At 40.6% G+C, this 12,113-nt stretch overlaps 1 protein-coding gene across 2 annotated transcripts in view; it reads left to right on the plus strand.

Moving 5' to 3' along the window:
• ESM1 (endothelial cell-specific molecule 1) overlaps positions 1-1,782 on the plus strand; it is a 9,563-nt gene extending 7,781 nt beyond the window's left edge. For both annotated transcript variants that reach the window (XM_008590354.1, XM_008590355.1), the window contains one exon: positions 1,254-1,782. In XM_008590354.1, coding sequence (XP_008588576.1) covers positions 1,254-1,354 — 101 coding nt within the window. In that variant the 3' untranslated portion in view covers positions 1,355-1,782. The remainder of the gene's footprint in view (positions 1-1,253) is intronic.
• The last annotated feature ends 10,331 nt before the right edge of the window (positions 1,783-12,113 follow it).

A 12,113-nucleotide genomic window follows, 5' to 3' on the forward strand; every position in this document is an offset into this window, starting at 1 on the left:
AGTGTTGCGCCCACACCGCTCTCAGCCAGTGAGTGGGAACTGGTCTCCACATGGGATCCGAACCCTCAGCGGGAGCGCCGCCGCACTCCCAAGCGGTGCACTCTCCAGTGCGCCACCAGGCCGGCCCAGAGAGCAGAATATTCTAAAGACCTCTTTGAGGGTCTGCCCAGGGCCCCCTCTCAGTTGTGCATTATCTGCATGAGACTTCCTGGGTTCATGCAGAAGAGTTTGCAGGAGGGGCTTGGGGCCTTGGTCCTGTCCTAGGCTTCATATCACCTCTTCACAAACCTGTTTGGAGCCAGCCTTTGAGAACAGGTTAAATGACTCCAACGTTCACAAGCATAGGGACTACTAGAGGTCCCCTCCATACCCTGATTACATGTGGTTCTCAAGAGTTTGTCTTCTCTGACTTTCCACCTGTTGCTGCAACACTTTGGCAAGTGGGCTTCCTATCTGCATTTGTTCTTTTTATTTTTATATTTTAATTTTTTCATAAGAAGCTTCCCAAGACTGAGAATTCACAAGTAACTTATTTTTTGAGGGGAGTGAGGTGGGGGGAAGTAAGATCTGGAATGTTTCATGAATTTACACGCATTCACCTGCTGGGCCATGCTAATCTTGTAGCATTCAATTTCAGGATGTGAACTGCTGAAGCAAGCACACCTCACTACTTTTCGAAGCAGAAAATTTCATTTTAGAAAATTCTAAATGTTACACACTTTTCTCATATGTAAAACAAGACTATTTCTATAAAAGTTCTACCCTTTGGGTCTGCCTTCTGCCTCCTGGGGTCACACCAAAAGTTAATCCCTCTTCCATACCAGTTAGCATAAAACTCTTACTTAGAGATCTATTCTTACAGCATTGGCTCATTTCGTAAGTATTTATTAATTGCCTACTATGTTTCAGGCACTGTTGTAAGTGCTGGGGATATAGCAGTGACCAAGACAAAGTCCCTGCCTTCAAGGAACTAGAATTTTAGTGGTTGAATGAGATAATGCAGAAAAAATTAAGGTGGCAAGTTCATGTATAAGATAATGTCAGGTGATGATAGGTATAAGAAGAGAAATAATACAAGGGGCTACTATCTTAGATGGGAAGTGCTAATTGATATAGAGCTGTGGATACAGCTAGCATAGAATCTTGAATCTATTAAAGATTTCATTGTAAATTCCATGTAAAACAAAACAAAACTGTGCTTAATCTTTGAGTCACAGACACTTGGACATGATCTCTATTCTTCCTGATTTCAGAGCATGACATGGCATCAGGAGATGGCAATGCTGTGAGAGAAGAAATTGTGAAAGAGAACGCTGCCCGGTCTCCTGTAATGAAATGGTTAAATCCACGCTGATCCTGGAGGGATTTCCAAGAGAAGGCTTTATGATTGTCCAACACGCAACCAACGTTTTAGGAATTGTCTAGATTATAGCATGTGGACATGTAATTTTTGGAGACCAAATGTGATTCAGGGTGTATCCAGAAAAAAAAAAGTAGTAGGCTACTTACAATCTGTAAAATGCATATGACTGAACTTTTTAGATATTTGTCAAATATTTGAATGCATATAGATTTGTTAAATGTGTGTGTATGGTAACACTGAAGAACTAAAAATGCAATGTAGATAATCTTACATGGAGGCAGGTCAGCCAAAGAGAAAGTGAGTCAAAGCTGAAGACCCCAGAAAGTCCACGTTTTTCGACTTGGATGTACATTAATGTTGGGATACAAGATGGAGGAAGAGTTAGGAGCAAGAGAAGGTGAGGGTGGAGTTGGGAAGTATAATATTTAGCTCTTCCGAAAGTCCACGTTTTTCGACTTGGATGTACATTAATGTTGGGATACAAGATGGAGGAAGAGTGAGGAGCAAGAGAAGGTGAGGGTGGAGTTGGGAAGTATAATATTTAGCTCTTCCTTGTGGTAGCTTCAATAGAATTTAATTGTGCCTTTTTTTACTTTGGAAAAAGTCAAAACAAAACAATCAGAAAACCCCTGAAGGAAGTGGGAAGTTCGAACCTTGTGGGAGTTTAAGTAACAGCTTGAATTGAAGTCATTTTCAGAGGGCTGCTAGTGTAGTTCCTAGGTTACCTGTAGGATGGTTCTGGGGCAGAGGGCAAACATACACTTCCATAAATGGTTTTAAAGAATGCCCCCTCAGAGACAGAGCTAGGAAGTATTTTGCCCACTGGTGTGTTTGTGTGTACGTACGTGTGTGTATGTGTGTGAAGGTAAATATTTATATATTTTTGTAGACAAATATGTTAGTGCAAGTCATTTTCCATACCCATATTTATCACCCCCTTGAGGAAATGAACCTAATATTGTTTGTTTAAAATGGTTAGAATCAAGGTATGACTCTATAAACTTTTAAAGCATCCAAGGCATGGTAAATTTATTATTGATAATTATAGTAATATTAACAGTAATAAGCATAAGAGAATCCTAGAACAATGTAGTCACTCTGGATTTATAAAATGTCAAAAAATGAGCAACAGAGGGACTTTACTTAAAAGTAAATACTGTGACTTAGATGAACTTTAAATTTAAAGTAGAAAATAACTTTTCAGGAGGTTTGAAAAAGAAGAGTAAATTTTCAGCAGAAACACACCAACTTCAAAATATAGTTTATTTTCATTTTTTAAAAAACCTTGGTTGCTAAGTGGAATTAGGGGTACACTTGGGAAGATTTTAGCACAGACGGGACTGTTGTACTAGATGTTGTTAGGAAATATTTGTAGAAGTATTTTATTTGGAGTAAAGACCTTATTTAAAAATTATTTCACTATTTACCTATATTTTATTCTTGAAGTTTGCCAACAGAGTTGCAAATGGGTGTGGGACAGTCTTTGAATGTAAAGTGAGTAAGCTGTTAGGCTTTGTTTTAAAAGGACAAGTTTATTATTGTTCAATTAAAAAAACCCAGAAAGACACAGCTGCTCCTTGTCGATTCATGATTTCATTAAATCATTAAAAGTTATTTTAAGTATTCCTTCAATGAATAAGAACTCTTTTATGCATATGAAAAACAGGCTCTTCAACTGAATTTCTGCTACACATAAGCCTCTTCTGTCAAAACAGGAAGCCAGAACATTTATTTCTTTGCCTCACATTTTTGGTCTACTTGTTCTTTAGAACTTCCAGAAGGTAGGTCCTTATGTATTAACTCTTTCTATGGAGGCAAACAATGATGAAAGATAAACACTTCTGTTGGTGCCCTAATTCAGCTGTAGAGCTAAGGCTCGAAATACCAGTTTCTTGGTCACTATATAGATGGTTCTTTCACACAGTATCGAGATACTAAACTTAGAGCATATTTTGTTCTTTGTTTTGTTTTCTCTTCCTGGATGTTAACTTCTTTGATGGTAGAAACTTTGCCATTAAACAGCTACTAAGTCCTACTGTGCACTGTTCTAAGTTTTGTGAGGAAACCCCAAATAATTCCGTTTCAATCAGTTGCTAGCTGATTGACTGAAGGTTATAGAACTAAAAATGTCAACCCATTTTCACTTTCATGAGTTTAGGTATCTCATTCATGTTCCCACTCATAATTAATTCTGTATTTTATTTTCATATATTTCCTAATATTTTTGAAAGTGCACCTTAGAAAATGTAGCCAAAGACAAACTTTTCAGTGCCTATAAAAGAACAGACTAACCTACAGCTTTGAAGCTTAAGAGTATCATATCCAAAGATGGCATATGTTCACTCAGCCTTATGGGCAAATTATGCAAATTATTTCAAGCAATTGGTAAAATGCTTAAATTATGTCTGAGTAAAAAAAAAAATCTGGTTTGCCTGAATTAATATTTTTCATAAAAGATGATAGAAACAGGTTATGAATGAGATAAAATGTTATAAGAATGCAAGATATTCATATTCTTATTAAATAAAAACAGAAGGCATTGAAAATCTTTACTTTCGCCTGTGTGCATGTTCTTAGGGAGTTAGGTTACTTAACGATCTTTTGTCTTGGCTTGAAGCCTGGAACACAGTCCAAATGGTCCTTCAGGGTAGGGTGGACAGTGGAACAAGAGCTAGACTTGGGCTAGACTAGTTAGGTTACTTAACGATCTTTTGTCTTGGCTTGAAGCCTGGAACACAGTCCAAATGGTCCTTCGGGGTAGGGTGGACAGTGGAACAAGAGCTAGACTTGGGCTAGACTAGCGTCTGTTCCTGGCTCCACAGTGACCACCTGTGTGACCATGGGCAATAAAATTAAACAAAGCTCTGAGTTGCAGGCATCTTCTCTAGCTGCCCAGCTTCATGTTACTGAAGGCTTTTCATGTTCTTTACCCCAAAAGTTACTACTTATCTATCTCAAATTGCTCAGTAGTCTTCTGACTCGATTTTTAATAGCAGTATGAATAGCTATTAATAGCTTAATAGCAGTTCTTTGAGTATGTAATTTTAAACTACATATATACTGTAATGATATAAAATGATATTATTAATGATATAAAACATACACTCAAACTAGATATTTTTAAAAGGATTAGATAAAAATATAAATAGAAGTTCTGAGATTTTCTTTTTGCATCCCAATGGACATTCTGGTCCATTTGCTTCTCTAGTGAAACAAAAGAAATGCCATAAGCCAGTGGTCTCTGATGAGGCCCAACCTCATTTGATATTGGAGAGAAACTAAACTGACACACAATAACTGTTTCTGGAATGAACAGATGAAAGGATGAGTGGATGGATGGATGGGCAGATGGAAAAATGGAGGACCGGAGGGATGGTTGGGTGGAAAGATAAATGAATGAACGAATGAATGAATTAATGAAGCAGATAACAGGCCTGCTGTCTCCACCAGAGTGGCAGCTGCTCAAGAAGCAGAGAGCTTTCCTTCCCTTTCTTTTGCCAGCTCTCCTGTCTCCCTGAGAGCTCTGTATCCTGTTGGGATGTGAGGTGATTGAAAAACTTGGGGCCTACAGTAGAGTAAGCAAATCTGACAAATAGGGTTGTTCAGGGCAACAGAGAGAGGGAGTACTGGGAACATCATTAGTGGTAGTAAAAAGGGTCAAATAATTCCCACAGTAGCCAGACTAGGTTGTCACTTCTTATGAGAAGTAATTTGGGAGGATTGCTGTTTCCATCCTGTATTTTATTCCTTTCCTTTACCTTGATCTCCCTAGGAGTAAAGTATCCATAGATTAATTCCACATTACACAGATTCTAGAGGGGGAATTATTTCTGATTTTCCGTCACTTATTATAGCCATTAAACTAAGGGCTGGCTTTAAAAAGGAACTATGATACAGAGCAGTGGTTCTCAAACTTAAGCATGCTTTAGGATCACCTGTAGGTATTGCTAAAAAAATTGCTGATTCAGTAGGTTTGAGGTGGGCCCCCCAATTTTCCAGTCTAACATGCTCCTGGGTTATGCAGATGCTGCTAGTCCAGAGACCATACTTTAAGAATCACCAGCCTGGGGAAATCTAGATTTGCCAAGAAGGGAGATAAACTAAGGACTGATCAAAACCAATCATCATTGGCCCTATGAAAGAATGCACTGCAATATTTCCTAACCAGTTGGTACATTTAACTTTTTGTTTGAAGATTCTTAACTATTTAAGCAGCTGAGAGACTTGAGAAGTGTCAGAGAAACCTTAAGCTAAACTGTGAGGCCTTTGCAGGGATAAGTAGAAGACCATAAAAGGAGAATGAAGGTGGAAAATCCAGAGATCTAGGAAGTAATCAAGTAATGTTTTCTCACAGAGAGAAAGACATTCAAGAAGAGTGACCAATGGTGTCACGTCATGAAGAGACAAAGCAGAACTGAGGAGTCCTTAGGTGGTCTCTGGTGACCACAGTAGAACATTGTACATGGAGAGGTTGGGGTGAGAGCCAGATTGAAGGGTGTGAAAACTGCTTGGTAGGTGAGCACTTTTCAGCATGAAAACAAATTAGTGGTTTCTACATAATGGTGATGTAAGAACATAATCCTGTACTTCAGTAGTTTTGAGATATGCATTTTCATCTTGGCACTTGGTTAGTTAAGGAAACAGAATTTCAAACCAAGTAAATGTAGAGAATTGTAGTTTTCTAGTAAATTCTAGAAAGGCTACGAAGCACATTTGTATACATTGCAACTCTCTTCTGGAGCAAATCTTTGGTCCAACAGAAGCAAAGCCCATGAATCCTTAAGAAGTTTAGGTAGAAGTCTCTGGACCAAAGTACACATTTTAAATTACAATATACCTTTCACACCTATGCTCAGAAATGTTATCTGCTTCGGCAGGTGGCCCAGGCCACCAGGGTTTTTAAAGTATTTCCTGACACCTGTGAAGTTGGTAAATATTTCCTGTTTTTGTTGTGTCTAGAGAAAACAGGAATTAACAACTTGGAAGTGATTATTAACACATGTCGTGAATGACCTCTACATAGGCAGTTCCCAGTATGAGGTTTCCATTTCTTAAAATCTATCATAACATACTTCTCCTATGGGAGAAAAGTAATTGTCATAATAGTCAGACAGCTGATTGAGTGGTGGAAGATAAACCTTATTCCCAGGAGGAATGGTACTTAAAGTGTAGTCGTGGGATGTGTGAAATTAAATATAAATCCAATTCTCAGTCTTCCAAAATAAGCAAAACTGATTAAGAGAGCAATGAATACCCTATCAATGACTCTGAGCTAACTATACATAGTTTGCCTCCTTTAAAAGAATTTTTGGCCACCTTACAGCACTGTGGAAGGACATGGACCCTACAGTTTTTGAGTCAGAGGGATCCAGGACAAACCCGCTGTGCCACTCCATTGCTATTGACCTTGGGTGTCCATGATGCCCCTCAGTGTCCTCTGTGCAAAGTGTGGGTAATGGCTGATGTGCAAAGTTGTAAGAATCTTTGCACATGTTCTGTGTATGTCATTGGAGCCTATCACCATGTCTGTCATATACTAAGCTTTCCAGTAGATGGAGGATAATTAAAGTATTATTATAAAAGCCAGCCTCCTATTTTTGGATTTGAAGTGTCCATTAATTGCTGCAAGACTGAAATATTTTAAATATTTGATGTTCTATTCAAGATGAATAAAGAGATTGAAGAAAAACAACTGACAACAAATCTGAAGATATCCATAAAAGATAGCAATGAGTGAAATTCAATTAATATCACTTGAAACTCTCACGATTCTACAAAAGAAATGACTATTTTTAAAGAACAAATAATAGTGTTCTATTTAAATCTCCAAACAATTATTAGCATGCTCCTGGAAAAAAAAAAGAAAAAGGAGTACAATGCTTCAGGAGAATGCAAGGGAACCCTACAGATGTGGCACACTTCCCTGTGCGTTATTTTTAGTCTTCTATTCCTGCCTTTTATTTTGGGACTTGGCCCGCTTCCTTTGTAGCTTCCCCTTAACTTGTTCATACCTTTCTTATATAATGCATTTTAAGCTGCCCCCCTTTTACGCACCTCTCAAAGGAAACTCAAGGAATGTTGGCCAGTTCAGGAACTCCAGCTAGTCTTGGCACCAGCAAAGTTCTTGGTTTGAAAACAACCTAGGATATCCAGGATCGTAGCCGACTTTCTAGTTATTTAATGCATCAGAGCTATTGATGGATCTGAGACTAGAGATAGGTAGACTTGGAATGCCATTTTCATAAAATTGTTTCATGGCTTATAGAAACTGGAGAAATTTGAAAACAGGCTTTGTTTTCAATAGGTTTACACAAGAGCAATATCCAGTTCTAAAAACAGGAAAATCCAGTAAGTCTAGTTTAGGGCTATTTAATTTTTTTTATCTGGGAGCAGTCAGGCAGTCTTGCTGGAGGAGCATTCATTCAGCGTACTGTCAATGGAAGCAGAGTAAGGAGATGAAGTTATGTTCCCTGTCTTTAAGAGCCTTATAGAGAAACTGGAGATGGGACAGACACAATCGAAACACACAGGTACACAGTTCAATCATGTATGGTAGTTTGTGGTTCTTTGCTTGCAAGTAAAACAAAAAGAGTGAAAAAACTGACTGACCAACTTCAATGAAAACATAATTTATTGGTAGGATTTTGGATGCATTACAAAATGGGAAAGAAAAAACACTGTTGCATCAACTGGCTTGGAAAATGCAGGGCCGCTTGGGAGGTGCAGGCACAGAGCTGAAAGACATTCTTGCTGGAGTGCTGCTGCTGGGATAAAGAGCTACAATCATTTTGTTCGTATTCTGGTGCTGCTCTATTGCTCCAAGCCTCCTCGAAACTCCTTGCTGGGAGTATTATTAGCCTTAGCCCTGGTGGCCCATTTTAGTGAATAGCTCAGCTGTGACAAATAATCTTCCTTTGTAGGTGGATTTCATTTTCGGATGTAGCCAGAGCCACTCAGCATCCTGTCTGGCCAATGAGAAGTTGATCAATTTGGGCTGTACTGTTTTGGTGAAAACCAAGATGTGTGAAGGGGAAGAAAAATAATTTTCTCTCTACCCACTGTAGTTCCTAGCTGGCACTCCCTGTAGCAAGAGACAGGTTAACGAGAGAAAAATAAACAAAAGTTTAATAACATGTATACCTTGTGTATACGTGGGAGATAACCCAGAGAAATGAGTAAATCTTCAGAGGAGATCTCAAAAAGTTGTCTTAGACTTTAGGCTTAAATGTCATCATTTGCTGAAACAAGGAAAGAATGATGTGGGGAAAAGCCAGATTAAAATGAGATGGCCAGGAAAAGCACGGTAACAAGGGTAAGGTTTGTTATGCAAATTTAATTTAGTGCCTTTTTCAATGATTAAGAGTCTCTAGTGATTTCGTTGTCATTCTCTTCCTGGTACAAAGAGGGAGACACCTTGAAAATGGAGATTTCCTTCATGGATGTAAATTTCTCTTACAAAAGGGTCACTTCTCTGTTTTCCAAGCTTCTCCTGTCTCTGCTGTTTCCTAAAATAATCACCTCAAAATTATCCTTAGGTGAAAGAGGCATATCTGGGGTGGCATATTCTGACCTCCTACAGTCATATTTTGGGGCAGCATGTCCTGAATCTCATCATGTGTACATAACAATTAGAAGTAGGATTTGGGGGCCGACCCCGTGGCGCAGTCGGGAGAGTGCAGCGCTGGGGGCGCAGCGGTGCTCCCACCGTGAGTTCGGATCCTATATAGGGATGGCCGGTGCGCTCACTGGCTGAGTGCGGTGCGGGCGACACCACACCAAGGGTTGCCATCCCCGTATTGGTCACAAAGAGATAAAAAAAATAAAAAAGAAGTAGGATTTGGGCAGGAGGGAGTGCCTTGTGGGACCAAGAAACCCACTCTGTGGTCTTGTGGAGTTAGGAGGTAGGTGCCCACCCTAGGTCATTTGTGTTATCCATGCTTTTGGGAGAAGCACCAGTTGCACTCCTTATGTGTCTTTGAGGTTGGATAAAGCTCCTCAATGAATGGTTTGGAGGCATAGAAGGGACCAGCATGGTGACAAGGACTGTGCTATTGAGGGGTTGGGGAGGCTGACGCTTGTCTCATTGTCTGGCTATTGATTTAAAAAAAAAAAAAAAACTTCAATGACTTTATTTGGTGTCAAAGACAAAAACTTTTTTTTTTTTCCCTTTTTGTCTTTTTTACTGACCGGTAACGGGATCACAACCCTCGGTGTCATGCCCGTACCGGGGACCGGCAACGGGATCGCAACCCTCGGTGTTGCGCCCACACCGCGCTCAGCCAGTGAGCGGGAACCGGTCTCCACATGGGATCCGAACCCTCAGTGGGAGCGCCGCCACGCTCCCAAGTGGTGCACTCTCCAGTGCGCCACCGGGCCGGCCCAGACAAAAACATTTTTATTCACATTGTTTTAAGGCAAAATTGTCTTTTTCTTTTTTTAAAAAATTCAGTTATTTAACATCAATGACTTTGTTTTTCTCTTAAAATATATTTTTAAAAAAATCATCTTCCTTTCAACCCCATCTAAATAGCTGCAACTTATACTCAAACAGTACAGAAAAATATAATATTCTGTCCTCCTACACACCACCCGACCAGAATTCCTGGCTGGCATGACAGCTGTCCATAGGCCGAGATGATATTGACACTTCCCATCAGAGAGGCATTTGCTTTTGAGCTGTTTCTGCAGAAGTAAGATGGATTTTAGTGGAGGAGAGAGTCCACGCAAACGAGACTCCTGGGCACCCGTGGATGGTGTTGAAAGGGGCAGTGTCGTCAGGTTTGGCCTGCACTGTGCTCTGCAAACGCCATGCTTTTGTCATGGCTTGTTTGATTGCAAGGAACAGAAACCCACTCAAAGGGGCTGAAGTTGAAAAGAATATGTTAAGGATATAGAAAGCTTATAAAGTATGGCTGGCCTGACGGGGTTGGGGAGGTGACAACTCCTTTCTCTCCCTCTGTAGCCCAGTGACCTTATGACTCTTATGCCGGGTTCACTCTCCTTTCTATCAGGTGGCTTCTGCTTAACTGCACTACTACTACTGCTGCTGTTGCTGTAATGACTACAATAACAGCTGACACGTACTGAGTATTCAGTCTGTACCAGCTCTGTTCCAAGTGCCTCACCTGTATTCATTTGTTTAGTCCTCACAACAGTCCTATGAGGCAGCACTGTCTTTATACCCACTTCACAGATGAGTGCATTGAAGCACATGGAGGTAGAGTAGCTTGCCCAGAATCACAGGGACAGTGTGTGGCAGAGCTGGGTCTCAAACCCAGGCAGTCTGGCTCTGTTTTGTCTCCTTCATTACTTAGGCTTGTATGTGCTATTGCCATGATCGAGCAGTAGTTCCTTCCCCATCCCTACATAACCTTTTTGTTTCTAGACTTCCAGCACGTTGGCTCACTAAAGGATGGCCTCTGGGAATACTAGTACAAATTGTTATGAGAAAAATTCTGCTTGGGCACAGACCAACCAATTCATCTTTTGAAAAAAATTATCTATTACAGCTTACTGTATATTCAAATTCTGTTTTGGTGCAAGGTAACAGAAACCCAGTATTAAAACCATTTAGATAAAAAAGGGAATGTATGGCTCATATAACTGAAGTGGGTCTAGCTGGCTTCAGGTTTGGCTGAATCCAGGGGCTTGACTTACCTTGTCAGGATTCTGTCTCACTCTGTATCACTCAGGAGCAAGTGGGTCTGGGGTCACCTACCTAACCTAGCAACTGTAGAACTTTCCCAACAGTTACAGCAGAAAAGTCCAAGGAAGTGCCCTGGTGGGACAGTCTGAGAGACCAGGCCCAGGATTGGGAGTGGGGATGGAAGACTCTTCCATGGAAAAGAAGGGTTTCCCAACAGTTACAGCAGAAAAGTCCAAGGAAGTGCCCTGGTGGGACAGTCTGAGAGACCGGGCCCAGGATTGGGAGTGGGGATGGAAGACTCTTCCATGGAAAAGAAGGGTTTTTTTTTGGTTTTCACCAAAGAAAGATGGGAAGGTGATGGAAATCAGAGCAGCAGAGACAATACCTGTTAATTCCAGAGCTCCAACTCCGTCACAGTCTGCTGTTTCTGGGTATAAGGAAGGGCATGGTTCACATGGAATAAATGAATTCAGGACGTGAAGGGCTGTATCCAGGAGGAGAAGTCTCTGATAAGAGGGTAGGGGTGGGGCCAATGTGTGAAGCATGCCTATTGCAGCTGGCTTTGGCATGTCCAAATAGGCATATTCTGAGAAGTATATTGTGGCGCCTGACCTTAGGAGAAAGAAATACTTAAGTACCAACCGACATGGGTCTGGTCTGTGTTGAACAACTAAGGATGTGACATTGGGCAAGTAACTCAATCTTTCTGGGCCTCAGTTTCCTCATCTGTAAAATGAGGGGCATGGTTAATTAACCACTAAGGACCCCTTTCAGTGCTAAAACGCTACTATTCTATCTTATGGGTCTTGAGTTATACTTTGTTCTTCTGAGCTATAGTGACCACCCATTACTCTGATTGAGAGCAGGAAGGCTGAGTCCAGGGAGGATATGGGGGACCAGGAGGAGACTCATGAGCATACTGCATAGTTGGCTTCCCACATAACACAATTTGAAGAGAACAGAACTGTCACTTGTCCTTAAATTTCTCTATCACAGTGCCTGAAATTCTAGCATTGATACATTTTAGGTTTTGGTCAGAGATCCACGTTATTTCCTACTATGCTTGTCCAGCTCTCTCTAATCAATCACACAGGCTTTAGTGCA

The sequence above is a fragment of the Galeopterus variegatus genome, unplaced genomic scaffold (assembly GCF_000696425.1).
Source record: "Galeopterus variegatus unplaced genomic scaffold, G_variegatus-3.0.2 Scaffold6033, whole genome shotgun sequence".
Taxonomy (NCBI): Eukaryota; Metazoa; Chordata; class Mammalia; order Dermoptera; family Cynocephalidae; genus Galeopterus; species Galeopterus variegatus.